Source organism: Suillus bovinus, assembly GCF_016758785.1.
Source record: "Suillus bovinus strain UH-Sbo-P2 chromosome Unknown EDB93scaffold_15, whole genome shotgun sequence".
NCBI lineage: Eukaryota > Fungi > Basidiomycota > Agaricomycetes > Boletales > Suillaceae > Suillus > Suillus bovinus.
This window is the reverse complement of record NW_024542071.1, coordinates 171,571-190,061: the sequence shown is the minus strand read 5'-3', so window position 1 is coordinate 190,061 and position 18,491 is coordinate 171,571. Positions and strand designations below refer to the sequence as shown.

The 18,491-nt window shown below is 47.3% G+C and overlaps 10 protein-coding genes across 10 annotated transcripts; 6 read left to right on the top strand and 4 right to left on the bottom strand.

Moving 5' to 3' along the window:
* Positions 1–423: 423 nt before the first annotated feature.
* Positions 424–2,416, top strand: EDB93DRAFT_208777 (kinase-like domain-containing protein). The gene is made up of 11 exons (XM_041455709.1): positions 424–472; positions 529–635; positions 700–756; positions 814–999; positions 1,061–1,091; positions 1,142–1,179; positions 1,228–1,446; positions 1,499–1,770; positions 1,828–2,082; positions 2,135–2,320; positions 2,378–2,416. Exons 2-9 carry the CDS (start codon positions 609–611, stop codon positions 1,997–1,999), a joined length of 1,002 nt encoding a protein of 333 aa, XP_041309532.1. The 5' UTR covers positions 424–472; positions 529–608; the 3' UTR covers positions 2,000–2,082; positions 2,135–2,320; positions 2,378–2,416.
* EDB93DRAFT_208721 (uncharacterized protein) lies at positions 2,315–3,315 on the top strand. Its single transcript, XM_041455708.1, has 5 exons — positions 2,315–2,320; positions 2,378–2,408; positions 2,460–2,497; positions 2,562–3,174; positions 3,232–3,315. The coding sequence occupies exon 4, from the start codon at positions 2,750–2,752 to the stop codon at positions 3,161–3,163; it is 414 nt and encodes a 137-aa protein (XP_041309531.1). The 5' UTR covers positions 2,315–2,320; positions 2,378–2,408; positions 2,460–2,497; positions 2,562–2,749; the 3' UTR covers positions 3,164–3,174; positions 3,232–3,315.
* Positions 3,316–3,467: 152 nt separating this feature from the next.
* EDB93DRAFT_1082044 (P-loop containing nucleoside triphosphate hydrolase protein) lies at positions 3,468–5,830 on the top strand (the record flags this gene model as incomplete). The annotated part of the gene is made up of 3 exons (XM_041445665.1): positions 3,468–3,951; positions 4,409–4,563; positions 5,042–5,830. Coding segments are annotated over 3 exons (1,428 nt in total), but the record flags the coding sequence as incomplete, so codon positions are not given.
* Positions 5,831–6,035: 205 nt separating this feature from the next.
* EDB93DRAFT_208658 (integral peroxisomal membrane peroxin-domain-containing protein) lies at positions 6,036–8,128 on the bottom strand. Its single transcript, XM_041455707.1, has 3 exons — positions 8,001–8,128; positions 7,557–7,949; positions 6,036–7,500 (listed from the first exon to the last, which is right to left on the bottom strand). The coding sequence occupies exons 2-3, from the start codon at positions 7,850–7,852 to the stop codon at positions 6,150–6,152; spliced, it is 1,647 nt and encodes a 548-aa protein (XP_041309529.1). The 5' UTR covers positions 7,853–7,949; positions 8,001–8,128; the 3' UTR covers positions 6,036–6,149.
* Positions 8,129–8,195: 67 nt separating this feature from the next.
* Positions 8,196–9,516, top strand: EDB93DRAFT_1082051 (glycosyltransferase family 76 protein; the record flags this gene model as incomplete). Its single annotated transcript, XM_041445666.1, has 2 exons — positions 8,196–8,852; positions 8,905–9,516. The coding sequence occupies 2 exons, from the start codon at positions 8,196–8,198 to the stop codon at positions 9,514–9,516; spliced, it is 1,269 nt and encodes a 422-aa protein (XP_041309528.1).
* A 369-nt stretch (positions 9,517–9,885) lies between these two features.
* Positions 9,886–12,097, bottom strand: EDB93DRAFT_1082096 (amino acid permease-domain-containing protein; the record flags this gene model as incomplete). The annotated part of the gene is made up of 9 exons (XM_041445668.1): positions 9,886–10,241; positions 10,347–10,500; positions 10,552–10,829; positions 10,882–10,962; positions 11,014–11,065; positions 11,112–11,206; positions 11,255–11,440; positions 11,497–11,721; positions 11,779–12,097. 9 exons carry the CDS (start codon positions 12,095–12,097, stop codon positions 9,886–9,888), a joined length of 1,746 nt encoding a protein of 581 aa, XP_041309527.1.
* An 85-nt stretch (positions 12,098–12,182) lies between these two features.
* Positions 12,183–12,695, bottom strand: EDB93DRAFT_208640 (uncharacterized protein). Its single transcript, XM_041455706.1, has 2 exons — positions 12,346–12,695; positions 12,183–12,290 (listed from the first exon to the last, which is right to left on the bottom strand). Exons 1-2 carry the CDS (start codon positions 12,618–12,620, stop codon positions 12,269–12,271), a joined length of 297 nt encoding a protein of 98 aa, XP_041309526.1. The 5' UTR covers positions 12,621–12,695; the 3' UTR covers positions 12,183–12,268.
* Positions 12,696–13,926: 1,231 nt separating this feature from the next.
* Positions 13,927–14,523, top strand: EDB93DRAFT_1082006 (ERV/ALR sulfhydryl oxidase domain-containing protein; the record flags this gene model as incomplete). The annotated part of the gene is made up of 1 exon (XM_041445662.1): positions 13,927–14,523. One exon carries the CDS (start codon positions 13,927–13,929, stop codon positions 14,521–14,523), a length of 597 nt encoding a protein of 198 aa, XP_041309525.1.
* Positions 14,524–14,728: 205 nt separating this feature from the next.
* Positions 14,729–16,178, top strand: EDB93DRAFT_208472 (P-loop containing nucleoside triphosphate hydrolase protein). Its single transcript, XM_041455705.1, has 5 exons — positions 14,729–14,871; positions 14,921–14,987; positions 15,038–15,806; positions 15,863–15,938; positions 16,002–16,178. The coding sequence occupies exons 2-5, from the start codon at positions 14,982–14,984 to the stop codon at positions 16,066–16,068; spliced, it is 918 nt and encodes a 305-aa protein (XP_041309524.1). The 5' UTR covers positions 14,729–14,871; positions 14,921–14,981; the 3' UTR covers positions 16,069–16,178.
* Positions 16,122–18,376, bottom strand: EDB93DRAFT_208357 (uncharacterized protein). The gene is made up of 15 exons (XM_041455704.1): positions 17,879–18,376; positions 17,818–17,827; positions 17,750–17,769; positions 17,662–17,694; positions 17,520–17,616; positions 17,435–17,463; positions 17,351–17,384; positions 17,266–17,298; positions 17,130–17,206; positions 17,011–17,065; positions 16,892–16,963; positions 16,731–16,841; positions 16,643–16,683; positions 16,565–16,590; positions 16,122–16,516 (listed from the first exon to the last, which is right to left on the bottom strand). The coding sequence occupies exons 1-15, from the start codon at positions 17,927–17,929 to the stop codon at positions 16,288–16,290; spliced, it is 918 nt and encodes a 305-aa protein (XP_041309523.1). The 5' UTR covers positions 17,930–18,376; the 3' UTR covers positions 16,122–16,287.
* Positions 18,377–18,491: the final 115 nt, after the last annotated feature.

The following is an 18,491-nucleotide window of genomic DNA, read 5'->3' as shown; positions in this document are numbered from 1 at the left end:
CTGTAATCTCAGAAGTGCTCTGGATAAGTCTGACAGAGTGATTCAAAGCTGCAAACACTTAGTATGATAGTGCAGGATGATTTCAAGACCTGTTGAGTTTGCACCAAACCTTAAACACATGGTTCGGACCATGGTAAATCAATTAATTTTGAGAACCCCGTAGCCTCGAGGATAGTTCCTCGCACGCTGGCAGTGACGACAATCGATGGCACATATCGAGTATTACAGTCAAAGAGATCTTGGCCGCGCCCCGCCAGGTGGATCAGAATTACGCCGCGTTATGCCACATCGGATGCTCCACCGGGACTAAGTTGAAAAGTCACTCTGCTGAGCGAACCCCTAGTGGGCGTTAGGTGGTTTTAAACTCCGCTCGACTCCGCTCATTACCATATACGTTTAGAAAAGAAGACAAATACCGCGTTCGCCACCGTGGAACAGCAGTCACAATGGACCCAGGTTTTGCGCTTGAATAGTGAGTTTGCTTCCGTAATGCGACATCCTCCTTCATCATATTCTGCAGCAATACAGTCCCCGACCTCACGTCTCGAATTAACAAGCTTGAACCACCGATTACAATCGATTCATTTAGCCAAGTTCATCGATGTACCATGAAGACCAGCGAAGGCACAAGGGAGGTTCGTCTGAGTTCGTCTGAGTAGCCTGGGTTAACTTACAGAACGTCCATTTCACATTGTTCAGGTAGCTGTAAAAGTAATCATTATTGATCCTAATAGAGCTATGCCAAAACTAGAGAAAGTCAGCTTCTCAAATGAGCTGTACCGACTAACAATTGGCTGAACATCGACCTTGTAGGCAATTCGCCGGGAACTTATTGTGTGGTTGAAATTGATCCACTTGAACATTGTGCCGCTACTTGGTATCGCACGCATCGAATCACCATGGCCAGCTCTTGTTTATCCATGGATGCCATCTGGGACGTTATATATTTTCCTGGAGAAGCAGGCAGCAACCCTTTCTACTTCCACAAAAATTGGATTGGTATGTCCCTTGTTCGTACCTATCGCATTCAACTAATGCTCATCGATTCTCGTGTTACTAGGTTGAGGGTATCGCCGATGGCCTCTCTTATCGTTCGTTTATCTCTAGCAAGTCGTAGTTTTTGTTACTGATTCCTACGCAGTTCACTCGATGAAGATCGTACACGGAGACCTTCAACCCGTATGCCCGGTTGTCTCTTTGTAGATGTTGCACTTATTTGTAAGCCAGGACAATGTGCTGATAGACGATTCGGGGATTCCATGCCTCACAGGTTTCGGTCTCGCAACAGTAGTAGGAGACCCAGAGTTGCAGTTGAACTCGACCACTGCGGCATGTGATTTCAATGCTCGATGGCGTGCGCCTGAAGTCATTGGAATAGAGTCTGACGAATCTGCACGACCGACTGACGCGAGCGATATCTATTCTTTTGGTAGCATTATGTTCTTTGTGCGATCTATTCCATGTCGCTGCGGCGCTACCGTTGACCTTTTCCGCCCAGATCATATCGGAGAATATCCCATGGAAGGAGAGAAATTCGTATCAAATCGCTATTGCGCTGTCACAAGGAGCCACTCATGCACGTCCCAAGAACATCCCTAATGGTTTCTGGAACTTAATCGAACGCTGCTGGTCTCGGAATCATATGGATCGTCCAGGGATTACACAAATTCTCGAGTATATCAATCAGTGTAAGATCGATGACTCGCAGGTCCAGTCACCCATGATACCGACGCATTTCCCCCAGGAATCCGGTTCAATACATCCATCTCTGTAGGGTGTTCATACTAGATAATGCCTTCATTGATTCAATTCCCTCTTTTTTTTTAGTCCGGAAGGACAACTTGCGCTAGCAAAAGATCTGACAGGTCAGATCTTCGGTACAATAAATGACTACGTCGCTAGTGGTGGGTTCGCAAACGTGTATAGATGTGAATGGAGACAACCGTCGGGCTTTGTCGAAAAGGTCTGGCCAGTGGGTAGCGCTGGCGTCACTTGCTGATCAGTCTGTCGATCATTGTACTACAGGTCGCAGTAAAAACCTTTAGACTTCAGATGAATCACGTCTCAGAGCAGGAATTAAGAGTAAGGGTCTATGATTTTCTGTTCTGAATACCATTTTACGTGAATTCACTAGAGGTTTCGACAAGAAACTTCAATATGGGCGCACCTCATCCATGACAATATCGCCACACTTTATGGAACGACAGATGGGTTTGGGCCAACCACAGCTCTTGTCTCCCGGTGGTTTCCGGACGGCACACTGTACCGTCTGATCGGAGAACAGGGTGCTACATTAACCATAAAGTCCAAATTGAAGCTGGTAACTCAGAATCGTTTAGCTGCAATGGACCTAAATTGAAAGATCCTCATTCTCTAGCTCCACGGCATAGCATCTGGGCTCTACTATAGTATGTATCCCCACGGGGTCGTCCTGTTTTAACTGATAGATTTGCCATTAGTTCACTCTTTTCCCGCTGTTCACGGTGACATCACGAGCGTAAGCTCATCCTCTCTACATTCGATCGCTCTTCACTAAACAACGTAGTCTAACGTTTTGGTAGATTTCCAAGATGGAGAATACAAGGCTTGCCTAACGGACTTCGGTTTGTCAAATGTCCTCTGCGCACGTTCAAAAAACTGTCCAATTGAAGGATCAACTGTTCGTCCTGGTGCAATCAGGTGGACTGCGCCTGAGTTGCTCAGGTCACATGATCGCCTTTCTGATATCAAACCGACCACGCAGAACGACATGTATTCCTTTGGTTGTGTCATGTTCCATGTAAGCAATTTAAGTCCACAAAATCTATATTTAATGCATCACTCATCCCAGGTGTTGGCCCTGAGTGTTCCTTGGCATGACGTTGACGAGTACGATGTCGTTAAAAAAATTCAAAATGGAGAGTGTATCCCGCGTCCTGAGGTATCCACGGCGACGTCTGACGTTACAGACACCCGCTGGAATCATATTAAGCAGTGTTGGTCCATCAATCCTTCTGCTCGTCCATGTGCTCTCGCGGCTAGGAACTTCATAGCGGGGGAACAAGAGGCTCTGAAACAAGATGTAAGCTCATGGCTTGTCTCGTCATGTGGGCGTAGAGTTTCTGACTCTGACAGGATGTCCTTGTTGGCGAGGCACAAGAAAGCCATCAAAATACATGTTTAGCCATAGACCAGGTATGAACTTGCCAGCTTGTGATTGAAGTAATTCGGCTGAAATGTTTTATCAACCAGACTAGGATTTCGACCCCATCGTCGTTTCCGTCTTCCTCTCAAACTCTTGTTCCGTCACGCAAACCCGTTCCCTATAGTCCTTCAACAGACCATCTCTTTTCCGCGGTCTCGCTAGTGAGAATCTAGTGGTGCATTGTTTTTATGTGTACTGAACCCTCTACTTCAAGTCAATTACAGGCCCTTTGAATGTGTTGGTTTTCGGGGAGACCGGGGTCGGAAAAAGCTCCATCATCAACTTGATTATGGGACGTGACGTTGCACAGACGTCGCCAGGTCCAGAAACCTGCACATTGCAGCATACCTCCTATGAAGTCAATCTTGCTGATCGCCGATTCAAACTTTGGGAAGTTTCCTCGATCGAATCAATGGGTTTTTTCCGAACCCTTTTCACAAAATGGCGCTTGAAAAAGTCATACAAGAAGTTGTATAGAGATGACGGAGTTTACCTTCTTTTATATTGCATAAGAGGATCGAGGGCCCAGAAAGCACTGATCAGGGATTATAAATTTTTCACTGACATCGTTGGCTCTACAGCCACTGAGGCAGGTCGCGTGCCGGTTGCCGCCGTGGTCACTTCCTTGGAAGATTATCCTAAGGACATGGATGAATGGTGGACGAAGAACAAGGCCAATCTAGAATATCTCGGTATGCGGTTCTCCGCACACGCTTGTATCACTTCTCTCCCTGACGATCCAACATCCTCACATGTAATGCGCGCACGTCGACAGCGATCAGAACAAGTCATCCGCCGTCTTATTTATGATTCCTACAAGACAGGTACCGAAATACCTTACATTTCCCATCTAGCTCGGACTTTATGAAAAGTTGTCAAGCTTGCTTGCGCAATACGATTCTTGAATATTGGCCTCTGTAGGGCCGAGTTACTACGCGCGTTACTTTACAATACTTCAAGGTATTCTAGCTCATACGTAGTGGTACGATGTAATTGCTTCAATCTCTTCATATTTATCACTCCATATAATTAACTGCATATCGAACAAAATTCATATCATAGCCTGTGGTTGGTGACGGACGTTGGCGGTTTCCTGCCTGCCTTGATAATACAATACAACAGCAGATGGACTTCTCCATTGTCCCTCAGCCCCTTCATCAACTTGTCAGCATTAGTGACTGTCAAAATCCACTGTAGTTGATGGGGACATCCTCCGCTTCATAGCGCAAAGTACAATATTTGGTATCCGGAGAGGTCCTGGAGACCTTGCGCCCTGCGAGGAGATTGATGACGGAGCTTTTCCCGACGCTGGATTCTGGCACCTATGTCATTGCAGGCACGACATGAAGGTTACGTACAACCTGCAAAGCAAACATGAGGTTGGATGTTGACTACTGTGGCTGAGTAAGCAACGGGGTCACCCAGCCAACCACAGCATCTATGGTTTGTTATCACATAGAGGGTGGTCGAAATATTACTGTCCCACAAAATCGTGCCGAATGAATGAGAACTCGAAGAGATATAAGTGTTCCCAGTCAAACTAAAAGTAATAGGAGAAATATGGTATATGACAGGTGGCTGTATATTAAGGTTTACGAGCTTAGTAATATCGAGCTCTATGTTCGGGATTCTCTTGGGGTGCCTCCCGTGTACATCATGGCACATTTTACGGGATGTACAATTATGAAAAACGCACCGAGGGGGTGTGGTTTCAGCATCTTTTGCAGCTACAAATAGGATCGTTCTGCGGCAATTGCCATTGTACGTCGATACAACACGAAGTCACCACAGCAGGTACGACTAGCGCTATATCCAATTTGAAGGGTCAAATATCACTGACCACGAGTCTAATATAAGATGGGGCCATCTTCAACTCGTAACATTGTTATCTTTGGAGAAACAGGAGCAGGCAAAAGCTCTGTCATCAACCTGCTGGCTGGCCAACAGATTGCGCACATATCGCCTGACTCTCACCGCTGTACTCTGCATTGGATGGAATACCAAATAACCCTCGATAATGAGACTCGGTACAAGGTGTTTGATACGGTTGGCCTCGAAGAGCCCAGACTACAAACCGAAGAGTACCTCTCGGCAATTTCAAATGCATATAACCTCATTAACACTTTGAAAGAACGTGGAGGTATCAACCTCTTACTATTCTGTATACGTGGAGGTAGAGTCACGGCAACCATGCAGAGCAACTATCGGTTATTCTTCGAATTTCTCTGCGAGGAAAAAGTTCCGCTCGTGCTAGTCGTCACAAACCTGGAAAGAGAGATAACGATGGAAGACTGGTACACGCGACACAAAGGCTATTTGGAGAAGTATAACATCAGGTCCGCGGGACACGCATGCATAACTGCTGGGAATTTTCTGGACGGGAGGCATAGAGAAAAGTATGAGGAGTCGTATGGAATACTCCGTAGAGTGGTCGGGGCTCATTGCAATGCATCCATGGAAGGGTGGACCGGTGGGCGAGGATGGCTTGCTTCGTTCATTAGGAAGCTCGTGGAATTTGTCGTTGGACGTCCCAAAAGGACGGATATCATTGGGATCCTCACAAAACGATGTGGAATGGCCAAGGAGGTTGCTCGACAGGTAGCGCAGCACATTAAAGACGACTCACAGTCTCACATAGTCACGTAGTACAACGACCACTTGAGTCGGCAAACTAGTATTTAGCGTCCTTCATTGAATTATGTAGTGCGAAGATCGAAAATACCAAATATTATAACAAGAATGAGCGTAACGTAGTCATCATGAAGTTCATGCAGTTGGTGAGTGAAGCTTTAACTTTTCCCACTGTTGAAGCCTGGTCTGATGAGGTGTCGTCCGACGTGAGAGAGCAGATCATCGATCATCAATGAAGTTTGCAATGTAAAGTCATAACCGTTGATCTGATTTCCGAGCCTGATCGTTAATTACACTCCCTACGAAAACAAAAATATTACAAAGGTCATTATCATCAATTTGTCGTTCCTTCCACAACAGCCTTCAGTCGCTGTCTCAGCATATTCCTCGTGCTACTTCCATCCTTTCCGTCTTTCACATCCTTCTGCGACTCTGGCGCTGTCATCGCACTCTGCATTTCTAATTCTGAAAATGAGCTCAACGTCGGCGAGTTAGCACTTATAGACGGGGTACCAGTGCTGCCAAAAATGGAGCTCGCGGCAGTTCCATATCCGCTGGTCTCCATAGAATCGCGCACAACGCCCAACTCGCCTGGGCCCACAAGCTCGATAGTCTCAGTGAGCACAGCAATGCGAGTCCAACGTCGAAAACGCGTGTATTTTCCCATCCCGCCCTTCGAGCTCGCACCCTCCCATTTGTTGTCACCGTAAAGCCAACCCTCAGGGTCTGTAACAGCCTCATCTTCAGATGCGGAATCGAGGAACGGATCGCTGGAATGTTGTTCATCAATCCGTTCGGGTGAATCGGGAGGACCACTGGAGCTTGCATTCAGGTTGTCGCGGCCGCGTGCGACGCGTAACATCCGTGCTGCAGTAGATTCATCAGGTACATCTTTATCCTTTGGAGGTGTCTTCTCCACTCGCCAGACGCCCTCCTGGCCTTCCTTGCGTACGATAACGCGCCATTCAGGTTCTTCCCACGTCCAGCGGGCTACACGTTTTGCGCGACCGTTCTTGCCAACAGCGACGTATGCCGTTGTAGAGGAGGGAAGAGGAAAAACTGAGGGTGGGGATAATGGAACAAGGGAGGAGCTACACCATGATGGGCGCTCATTAGGAAGCAGCGCAGCTGTCCAATCAAGACCCATCCACCACCGCTGATTCTCGTAGACTGTAAACAAAAAGCGGAGAGGAGCGGAAGGCTTGGGTGTATCATCCGCTAATACAGATGCCGGACGTATCTTAATCGAAGCTTCCAAAGGAGAGGGTGATGCGGGTGGTCGGAGCGGCACCCCAGAGACAAATGCACATAGCCAGTAAAATGCCCATCGGATATGTGCACTGCGAGTAATGGATGCTCGGGCATGCCTAGCCCAGTGCGCTCTATGAATCATGAACAGGGTGCCACATGATGCGATGCAAATACGGAGACCGACGAAAGATGTGAGGGCAAGGTAGGGCAGATAGATAAATACGAGTACTCGGAGAACGACAAACGTTGGAGGGAGGGGGGATGCGACAAGAGGTGATGAGGGAAGCAGGGCGCGAATTGTCGTTAGATCAGATATGAGAGTGTGAAGGGCATTGTCGGTTATTACCGGCGGTGAGATCGCCGAAGATGCGTAATTGGATGATGTCCAATGTCTCAGTGCGAGAACAAATGTGACTGCAAGTGGTAAGAAGAACCTGACGAATGAAGATGTCCAAATCAGCCAGAATGCGTAGAAGTTGAACACGCATACCTCAGGGTCGGTTCGGAGAGCAAGCAGAAGGCCCACCATGTAGCAAGAGCAAGCCAGCTTTCCTCCCATGAAGACTCCCAGCTGATAATTTGTGCGAAATGCCTTATGGCCTGAATATATGGCGCAAGGGAAACTAGCTCTGAAGCAAGTGGTGTCGGAACAGTAGTCACAAATTCGATGAGTGTTAGAGGTGAGTGCACGGCAGGGCTCATAGTAGCCGCTGAGCTCGCAGGTGCCGTCAGGGGCACCTGTAGTATCTTTGGCTTGAGATTGAAGTCTTTGGATTTGGGGGACATCAATTAGCAGGTGATTTGCTAGCGATATAATTCACACGACGGCTGTGGGCCAATGGCCAATATACTTTTCAGTGAGAAAGCGCGTTTACTTTATAGCCTGTTCATGAGCTGGTTAGTTATACTTCTCGCACAAATATTAGCAACGTACGGTAAACCACAAAACTGCGCTGAAGCCTGACGCTCGAGAGAATGAAACGTAGCCCGGCGTTCGGCTGGTAGCATGTGGCAGGTCATGCTTATTGACGTGCAAAGTGTCGCATCTAAAAGTAGATCGGATTACATAACTTAAACTTTATTGGTTTCTTTCTAAACAGGGACAAACAACATGACCTTTGACACTGAAATGCAATCAGCAACGACGAGGCATGTTCGAACTTTACTGACCCTTTCTGTGTTAGTACGACTTGCAGTCTGGATATTAGTTTCGATTTCTGCATACTTGCTTCCACTGTTTGATGCATCACCAAGCATTTGGATCAGTGGAACACCCCCATCCTCTATCTTTCTTCGTTGGGATGCGTTCCATTTTGCGCACATAGCAAGAGAAGGATACGTATATGAACACGAGTGGGCATTCTTCAATGGATTGCCACTTTTGATGCGCATTTCAGCCTACCTGCAGGACCTGGCAGGTTTTGGTTCAAACGGTTGGGGGACGCTTCTTCGAGGTGGAGCAGGCATGGCCATACTGTGCGACTCAACACTCGTGCTATATCACTTATCATTGCATCATTTCCGCTCACCTTCCTTGGCATTTTTGTCTGCTGCACTCTCCCTATTCTCGAGTAGCCCCGCTGCGCTTAAATTGGCATCGTATAGCGAACCGTTCTTCACATATCTCTCATATCGGGGCATGCTCGCCTGTGCTCGCTCCAAGTGGGCTGAAGCATCTATATGCTTTGCATTGGCAAGCATGTTCAGGTCCAATGGAATATTCTTGTCCGGATTTATACTGTGGGGTATGCTGGTCACACCCTTTCTCTCAGGGCAGAAAGATCTAGTAAGCATAAGCAATCTGAGTTGTGATATTCGAGTTAATGCATTTATGCCAGCTTACTCCTGGGCGCCTACTTAAATGCGTGTTGTGGACCGCGTTGCCTCTGATCCCCTTTATCCACCACAATGTCATTGCATATATGCAATTCTGCAAACCACCAGTAACGCACATCCCGGATTGGTGTACGAACAATATGCTTCCTTCGATATACTCCCACGTGCAATCCGAATACTGGAAGGTTGGCTTTTTGCGATATTGGACAATCTCCAACATACCAAACTTTATGTTCGCGCTTCCTATCTTGCTTCACGTGTTCGCATTCTGCTGGTTTTATCTGTCGAACTTACTTGTCATTATTCCTCATATCGCCCCGCGGATCCGCTCAAAGAACGATGACGTCCCTCCCCCTTCTCGGCTTGACTCTCCATTTTTATCTCCGTCCCTACTACCCCACGTACTCCACGCCTTGGCGCTCACCGCAATTTTGACATTCAGTGCTCACGTTCAGATATCACTCAGGCTTCTCCCGTCTCTTCCACTCACGTACTGGGCTGCTGCTCGTCTCATGCTCGATCTTCCGAAGTGGGGGAAAGCATGGGTCACGTGGAGTATTTTGTGGGGTGCTTTGAGCTGTGTCTTATGGGCAGTATTTCTCCCACCTGCTTAAATTTGTATGTAAGAAATTGATGCATGGTGTATATATACCATCGGGAGACAGTAATTTGCCCCGACATAATACGCTTTGTTATAAATTAGTATTGCTGCATGATATCTGATATCGCAGTGCCGCAGATAACCCGCCGTTATTGAGGGGGATAGCGAGAAGCACCGCTCCCTACAACCCCCAATTTCAAAGCTGATCGGCCCCCCTCGCGCATGTAAACAGTCTTCGCTTCCTTGAGTACTTCTGTTCGTTCCAGCTTCCATGAGATAGTGCTTCATATCACGTTAAATAATACAACTAGATAGGATACAATACGGATGTACGTTATAGTCTACACAAAGCAAAGTGATATCATGAAAACAAACGCGAAATCTAAGCCATCATGTCATACAACCTCCAAAAGAAACTAAACCTCTTTGCCTTTGGTTCATCCTTTACTTCATCTAATGGTTCGTCGGCGTATTCGTCACTATACAGATCAACGGTTTGAATGTCCACAATATCGGACCTCCACTTGGAATGAGCTTCTTGGGTTCCAGCGTTGCGGGGTATCAGAGAGGTCGTCTCATTAGGGTGATCGGCGTTACCTGGAACTGGTATGGAGTCTATGAAGACGTTCTTAGCCAGGACCCAGCAGAGGCCCATGATAACCATGATGGGTATCTCGATGTAAAAGGAGACAAAATCCACTGGTGAGAATGTGGGGAATATAGAGGACCATCCTTGGACTTTTCAGTTCGTCAGTACTCAGTATGCAGAGACAGCAGTGCAGTACGCACTCAAGATGAGGGAGGTCACTGCAATAATCTGGGAGGTCGCATGGATTAGGGAACAGGTAGCTAGCAGTATTAAAACACGCACAACAAAGTAAGGACCCCATGGCCACGTCCACGATGCTCGAAACTTCATTTCGTCTAGAGATCGACCTTGTCTGATCCAGGCTTTCCTGAATCTCCAACTAGCCAGTCCAATTGATAACCAGGCAATCTAATTTTTTCTAAGTCCAGGCTTACCACACATTCACGTATTAATACGGACCTGGTTTGAGACCCCAACGATGTTTTGCAACCATCCCCACAGCTGGCCACTGCCAATAAAACTGCTGCCAAGACAGAGCACGCTAATGCTACTCGTCGCAAGCAGCGCGTACAAGGGAACACCTCCCCGAGTGGTCCGAGAAAATATACGAGGTGCGTGGGGGGTGGGGCTAACAACAGATAGGCCATAGAGAACTCTGGTCCCCGCAAAAAGGGCGTGGTTACCGGCAGATAATACAGAGGTGAGAATGACGGTGTTCATAAATGACCCGGCTACAGCTGTTCGAAATAACTTTAACACTTGGACCAAGGGCGAGGAAGGTGTGCTCACTTGAACCAGCCAGAGTAAATACAATCGTAAAAGGGGATGTAGTGGTCGTTTTATTCGATAGATTCGGGTAATCCCATGGCACTAATCAAAACAATTAGGTGTGTAGTGGCGTGCAAGCAGGGAGCAGCCCACCGTTTAGGCCGATGAGCAGGATGCTCAGGATATAAAATAACAGAATTCTAACCTCACGGCTCGCACATCAATGATCTATGAAAGTCTGAATGCTTTACTTGCCTCCAGAACACAAACTTAACAACCTTTGGCATGTTCTTCGAGGGGTTCTCCGTCTCTCCTGCGGTGATACCTAGACTTTCTGTTCCACCATCTACACACTGATCAGGTAAATAGGTTCACAATTACCAATGCAACTCACATGCGAAACTAGCTGTCACGAAGACCTTGGCGAAACCACCAAAGCCACCAACGAACGGAGCCCCAGGAATGTACCAATTGTGTGCTCCGATGTAGGTATGCGACTGATTGACGCCGACATTGACAAGGATGCCAAGGATGATGAAGATCACAATGGTGACGACCTTCAGGAATGAAAGCCAATACTCTACCGCAAGGCGTTAATCCCATTTTGGAAAGGGAAAGGAAATATATGCTACTGACCCAATTCTCCGTAAGCTTTGACGTGAAAGGAGTTGAGTGATACAAGGAACACCCAAAAGAGCAGGCTGACCAGCCAAGGATATGAAGGCGTCCAGAATTGTAACACCAACTGAGCAGCAGTGAGATCGGAGGCGACAGACACTGCATCGTTGAACCAATAGTTCCACGATAGGGCAAAACCGTAAGATGGCGAAAAAAAGCGTATTGCATAGGCGTTAAACGACCCTTTGAGAGATGCAAATGATTAGGGCGCTGCCTAAGTATATAAAAGAAGTGACACACCAGCCACCGGGTACTGTGTAGCCATCTCCCCTAACAGCAATAGCGTCACATACACAATGAATCCCACTATGCCATAGCAAATCAGCATGCTCGCAGGACCGCCTTGAGCAAGGGATTTTCCGGTTCCGAGGAAGAGTCCAGTTCCAATGGTACCACCAATTGCAATCATTTGTACTTGACGTGCAGATAGGCCACGCCGTAGACCTCCGCGCACCGGCTGAGGGATTGACGCTTCCGCATCATCTATATTGACGTGTTGTCCACGTGCTGAGGACTCAGGCTTAGTCCGCGAGGAAGAGCGAGATGTTGAACGAGTCATAGGCCAAGTCCAATGTACATGAAGGGGAAGTAGGAAAGAGACACGCGATTGCAATCGGATGCAGTTATTTTTGTACGTGCACTATCTGACCAGTGCATATATGTGGCACCATGATGCACCGCACGGAATTCTGTCGCCATCATTCGCGACTCGATAACCCTTGTGGCTATATTAGGTCAGCTTGGGTGCCGTACTTTTGTAATTGATAAATTAATAATTAGTAATTGTAGTAATAGTAATTCGGGTACCGGCAGGGAGGTTGACTAAGAGCGTCTTGGCGTTTGACCAGCGAGTGCTCGCCGTGGTCAACGAGGAAGCCGGCACCGGCGGGAATGCAGATGCAGATGCAGGGATACATAGCCAGACGATCAAGCGAGAAATGTGTGAAAACAATTAAAAATGTACCGTGCCCCACGCTAGGACACAGGGCCCCCACGGGCACTGTCACGGTATGCAGGAAAAAATGGGCTCCTGCCAGGAAAAAGCGTACCTCGTGAAATGCTAAAACTCTCTGAAGTCTCATGGCATACCATTGGGGCAGTCATCAGCGGCTTGAGTCTCAGGCTGGACTACGATACGATGAGCTTGGATAGCTTGGATGGTGATATGTATGATCATATGCTACACTAAGACGAATAAAGCTACTTACTGACTAAGCTGTAGAAAGGGCAGGCTAGCGAAAAGCAGGGATCCAGTACGTGTTTTATGTACATAAAGCACTCGAGAAGCACTTTTGTAGTCTGCAATATTGTCGTAAATCGGCACACGGAGACACACCAAACATATTTTTGGGTGGAAAAAATTGCGCCAAGTTGCAGGGTAAGTATCCTTAAGCACTGTACATAGCTAGCTACAGTTTTCCCGCACCACTCGGAAACAAAGTGGTTATAGCAGGGTTTGGGGGATATCACAGCCACGAACTCCTTCCCCGATGGTGTCGATCGTTGTGACCAAGCATGTAGACTAGACAACTAGCTGGTGGCCAAATCACGTTTGAAATTTGAGGTTTCAACTGAGACATCACTGCCATTTCTTTGTGCAGCGAGTGAGCGCTCTTGAGGAAAATGTAAAAGGAACACACCTTTCTTGAAGTAGAGCCGCCTGGCTCTGAGCCCGAAGTTGCACAACATGCTAAGACCAGAAAAGCAGAAGGATGATCACAAACCAATTACGATGTCCAAGCCCAGCGACTCCCACTTGAGGGGTCTACAATAGTTATTCGCAAGATAAAGATAGACAACAACCAGCCTTACAGAGATGTGTCTCGTTCAGGATGGTCTTTCGCCGTGCATGACGACTCGCGTTCATTGCCTTAACGTTAATATTGACCAGGTTTGAGCGTCAAAAATGTCACCATTCATGAATACATGGCATGTGGTTTGGAGAAAGCAAGCCTATATGTACATTTAAGTTGGAAGTTCATGTCTACTATGAAGCTTGCCAGATAAAAACGTACCTGCTCTCTTGGTAGCCACTGGCAGCTGTTTCTCCTGGAGTCCCAGGGCCTACCTTTCGTATCCTGTCGCGTGCATCGCATTCTCGCCCTTGTTACCGCAGATAGGGACAGCAGCGGATGAATGATAATGATGATGATGCTGAGGTGTACAAACTTGAAGCACGTGAGGAATTAAATATAATTCCGTCACGTAATACGTTTAACAACGTAACGACGTTTTCCTCTTTGGCAATCCAACGAGTTCTAATTGCCTTTGCCCGGGCCCTGTACAATTGTTGACAAGCGTTTCAAGGTAATAGTAAATTTCGAGAGCAACGTGGTTGGTACTGATAACCTCATGTACAACCATATACGTGCAGCGTCTCTTTCCGATATGGGGGATCGATCTCAGTCGTCTGAACGCCCGGCATTACCAAGCCCACCGTCATCTAAGCCTTCGTTACCACCCGGCATGGTGATTGGTCCGGACGGAAAACCCTGCAAGATATGTACGGCCTTTCGTAATTGGAGGCCCCCTTCAGGCACTGCCAGTTCGAGCAAGAAATCTACCGCAGGAATGATGGCTGCCTTTGCATCTGGAACAGGCTTCCGACCCCCAGATTCTAAGCCAGACAATGCAACACTGCCCGCACACTGTCCACCGGATGTCGAAGCCCTTGGACGTGCCACGTGGTCATTTTTGCATGCGACTGCGGCATACTACCCAGCACGGCCCACCACCCACCAGCGTGCAAATATGCTAAACCTCATCCATGCGCTACCCGTCCTGTATCCATGCACACACTGCGCGGCGGACTTTGGCGATAAATTAAAGGAGCATCCCCCAGACGTGAGCAGTCGGGAGAGGTTGAGCAAGTGGTTCTGTGAGCGTCATAATGAGGTGAATGAGAGGCTGGGCAAGGAAATGTTTGAATGTGCAAAGGTTGATGAGAGATGGAAGGATGGTCCACCCGACGGCAGCTGCGACTAGATTGCAGTGTGTTCGTGCAGGTAGGTTTGCTTGTTATCCGCTCCCCAGGAAACACATAAAGCCGTCAATAAGCATGGACTACAAGCTCCCAATAATACCACTCATATGAAATCCACGGTATTGTTTTGCAGTTCGAAGATTTGAACACTATCCGACGAGGCGACCAGACAGTGACATGAGTCTTAACACCGTCGCCGGCATGAATGATATGCAATTTGAATATGAGGCGACTTCGCACACTGCATGAGGCAGCAACGTGTGGGTGCAGACTGTTGAGTGCTTCTTTAACCTTGAAATAACCTGTCCTACACTTACTTGTCCTCTGTCGCATTGAATTCGAGAGTCTTGGTATGTTGTATTCTTTACAAATCATTTTTCGACATATTTACTGTCGTAGCATAATTCAGCAACTTGAGCCCAGTGCCTAGATCAATACCAAAAGCAAGAGAGTGGTGAATATGTCGGTAAGTGTCTTGAGCCAGCGTTGCAATCTCGAATGTTCATTGGATAGTAGACATTCAACGTACTCGTCGTTGGCCAAACTGGATGTGGGAAGAGCTCGGTCGTGAACATACTCGCAGGAGAAAGCCGGGCACCCACATCAGGCGACCTTAATCACTGTACTGAACACTGGACTGAGTACACAATTCCAGTCGATGGTCGTTCATTTCAAATCTTTGATACCATTGGTTTTCTCGAACCCGGGCTGGATACAAAAGGGTATACGGAAGCTATCGCTGATACATACCTCGCGATCGATGCTCTAAGGCAAAGAGGCGGTATAGATCTACTCCTCTATTGCGTACGCAACGAGGAGATCGAGAAGATGAGGGGTCACTATAGGCTGTTCCATGAAGTGTTTTGTGAAGAAGACGTCCCAGTCGCTCTCGTCGTCACAAATCATCGTGGCGTAAACCAGAAAGGCTACAAGGCGATCTTCAGCTCGCACAAAATCGCTTGTGTGGACTATGTCTGCGCAAACATTGCTAGCATGCGTGGATCTGAAGATCTAGCTGCGAACATCGAGTCGCAGAAAGCGATCCAGGAACTTCTGGTGAAATGTTGCGATGCAGGACCTAATCCTAGGTCTGCTCTGCAACAAATATGGCGGCGAGTTCAAAAATTCGTTGGGACAGACCAGTCTCGAGGCCTCAAACGAAATGAAGTATCTGCGCGGCTCACGCAGCGTTGCAAGATGGAACAGGAGGTGGCCGAGCAATTGCTCGCAGCCCTCAACCTCGAGTCGCCGTCGAGTCGGCTTTATCGAGCACCCTATGCAGGCGGTAAATGTTGGTTTTCTCTGTTTTATAGTGTCGTGTCGACTCATCGGCGATTGTAGCTTCAACTCACAAGTTGCCTTCGTCAGCGAACAGTGACAGTACTCGAGATGAACAAGTGTCAGACGCCAGGCCGAGGTAAGCCTACCGACTGACTGACGAGATTTGAACTCAAACGTATCGTGTATTCCTTCCCTTCAGCTCTGGATCTCAGTTACATTCTGTTGTGGATAGTAGTACCTCTCTGCGTTCTCGCCCAGACAACTGATGTCGTCACCCGAGCACCAATCCGTCAGAACATGTGTACTTGTGAGATGAGATGAACCATACTTGACCAAATGCTTCAGCTGTACCATATGCTTCCCTCGTACATGTCATTATAATTTACAGACGACGCGCTGATGCCATAACATATTCCAGGACAACTTGAATGCTTACTCGATATATACTGCATGGATAAACCATCGAATTGACTACATTAATGACCTCACAATAGCATATGATTATCGTCAATAAAACAAGATTGTGTAGACATCGGACTAGCGGTTTGTAAAATCCTACAGCTCTGGTGCGTGCAAGGTGGGATTTGAAACGCTATGGGTTGAGAAACCGCTTCCAGGATAGTCTCGTCGATCACAGCATTCTGCAATTCGGACATTTCTCGCAAATTGAACAGGAGGCGTGAGGCGAGAACGCTATGCGCGACTAGCTGTGGGCTTCTCCGACTCAGATTTAAACACGAAATAAGTAACGATATGGCTTACCCAGCAAGGAGTGCACTGTAGGATGGCTGGACGCCCGGATCAGAAGTTTATATGGCGATATAAAAATGACTTGCTTACAGGTAGTAAAATGATGGAAATGCAATTGGCCGTCGAGACCACTGCGAAAAGTAAGCTCGCGTTACTCACAAGAGCCTTTGAAACTCACGAGTGATACAAAGTATGGAAATTATGCCATCCCGACATAAAGCAGTCACCAACGGACTATGTTCCATTCGGAAATATTTGAAGTGTTTGTACAGTGTCAGCGTCATCAGCACTGCGAGTGGTCATGCAGTAACTGAGCAGAATCATCACAATGATACGTACCAAGCTCGACCAACATCAACAAACCATAAACTATGCTGGAGCTCTGCCCTTCCACAAATACGCCAGTCGAATCTGAAGATATGGTGTGAGAAAATAAAATTCAGGAGAAATGTACAGACCTCTGGATTTGCTTGCACCAACGTCTGAGATTACCAGCACCGCTATTGAAACAGCCTGAGGGAATGGTTCATTTTCTTAGTCAAAAGCAACTGACTCGGGAGAAAGAGACTAAGCTCACCGTGGTAAGAATCAATGTCAAAACCAAGAACCTTTTGTTACACTCCCAAATCACATATGTCCTTATCACAAGCAGGACTTTGAGCAAAAGGCGTCATTGGAAAAGAAACAATTTGATTTATGGAGTGGATACTCACGCTCAGCAGCAGCTATACCCAACCAGCGGATGACTAGAAAATGATTGAGGATTGGATTATAATTGAGATTGTTGTTGTACACCACCATCATATACAGCAGTGAATGTCCCATGATTGGGCTGAAATATCATCATGAGTGTTTTTCAATGTGGTGTAGCGAAGAGCTTACAATTCCTCCATGGACGGACCCGACCGAGTCTATCCGCGGGACCTCAGTGAAGAGCAAGGGTGGACAAAAGGCTGGGAGTACTCACAGTATACGGTCATAACAAGGCCTACAAACGGTGAATAGCGAGAAACGACGAAGATTATCCTCGTTGTTCCCCACCCTCTTCCCCATGTCCAACGAACCTGGCATCTTGTCAAATTTACATAGCGCGATTAGAAATAACTGACCTCCGAGTCGAAAGTGATGATGAAGTCAAAAAGCTACCAAGAAAAATTAGTATTTATGACGACTCAGAGTCCGTTTGGTCTCACTTACTAAAACTGTTATAGATGCCACTGTAGAGGATTCAGTTTTGCCAACATAAAAAGGAAAATATAAACTACCTGCAGTATACTGAAGTCAAATGAGCAAATAAAATGGATGGATGAGGAGTATACTACGCACTGCAACAGTTTGAAAACCAACGGAATCGGAAAAAGAGTCACTCCGAGTCATGTTGAGCTGAGATCTTCTGTAGTAGGCTGAAGAAGGAATTAGACAGTCGTCCCATCAAGGTCGGCGTGTTGGGGAGAATTTCTTCGAGTCACTGTTAAGTAGTATTGACTCTCCCCACAAGCGTTGGAACCTGGAACTCCGAGGAAAGACTCTTTGAGCGACATACGTAATTACAGTCCTTCGAATACCTAATAGCGGTAACCGAACTGCATTAACAGTGGTATACATGTGGTGGCGGGCCGGCAGGCCCGACCTCAGAGAACCGGTGAGAAGACGAAGGACGATGCAGAGCGCCGATGGCACGCAGAGTGTCTACGGGAAGCATCACTTTGATTAGCGCAACAAGTACTTGTGTGTGGCATATGATGGAGACTTCAAGCTTAATGCACCCATCGCCGAGACTCTTGAGCAGGTAGAAGCAGGTTCACCTTAGCTGCCTGCCATCGTCAGTGCTAACCAACACCGCCAAGCATCGGGAATCGATTTCCGAGACCGCCTAAATGATTCACTACGATTGCCTATTTGCTAACTTCCTGTTATATTCAAGTGCACGTGTACATAT

Excerpts from the sequence above, each read along its gene's own strand:
- EDB93DRAFT_208777 (XM_041455709.1), top strand. The coding sequence starts at position 609 with ATGAAGACCAGCGAAGGCACAAGGGAG. Across the intron at positions 636-699 it reads CCAGCGAAGGCACAAGGGAG|GTAGCTGTAAAAGTAATCAT; the intron begins GTTCGTCTGAGT and ends CACATTGTTCAG. Across the intron at positions 1,447-1,498 it reads TTGGTAGCATTATGTTCTTT|ATCATATCGGAGAATATCCC; the intron begins GTGCGATCTATT and ends TTTTCCGCCCAG.
- EDB93DRAFT_208721 (XM_041455708.1), top strand. The coding sequence starts at position 2,750 with ATGTATTCCTTTGGTTGTGTCATGTTCCATGTAAGCAATTTAAGTCCA.
- EDB93DRAFT_208658 (XM_041455707.1), bottom strand. The coding sequence starts at position 7,852 with ATGTCCCCCAAATCCAAAGACTTCAATCTCAAGCCAAAGATACTACAG. Across the intron at positions 7,501-7,556 it reads CTCTCCGAACCGACCCTGAG|GTTCTTCTTACCACTTGCAG; the intron begins GTATGCGTGTTC and ends TTCATTCGTCAG.
- EDB93DRAFT_208640 (XM_041455706.1), bottom strand. The coding sequence starts at position 12,620 with ATGAGACTTCAGAGAGTTTTAGCATTTCACGAGGTACGCTTTTTCCTG. Across the intron at positions 12,291-12,345 it reads CTTAGTCAACCTCCCTGCCG|TACGGCACCCAAGCTGACCT; the intron begins GTACCCGAATTA and ends CAATTACAAAAG.
- EDB93DRAFT_208472 (XM_041455705.1), top strand. Across the intron at positions 15,807-15,862 it reads TCGAGCACCCTATGCAGGCG|CTTCAACTCACAAGTTGCCT; the intron begins GTAAATGTTGGT and ends CGGCGATTGTAG. Across the intron at positions 15,939-16,001 it reads GTGTCAGACGCCAGGCCGAG|CTCTGGATCTCAGTTACATT; the intron begins GTAAGCCTACCG and ends CCTTCCCTTCAG.
- EDB93DRAFT_208357 (XM_041455704.1), bottom strand. The coding sequence starts at position 17,929 with ATGACTCGGAGTGACTCTTTTTCCGATTCCGTTGGTTTTCAAACTGTT. Across the intron at positions 17,066-17,129 it reads TGACATTGATTCTTACCACG|GCTGTTTCAATAGCGGTGCT; the intron begins GTGAGCTTAGTC and ends CCATTCCCTCAG. Across the intron at positions 16,684-16,730 it reads TTCCATACTTTGTATCACTC|TGGTCTCGACGGCCAATTGC; the intron begins GTGAGTTTCAAA and ends TACTTTTCGCAG.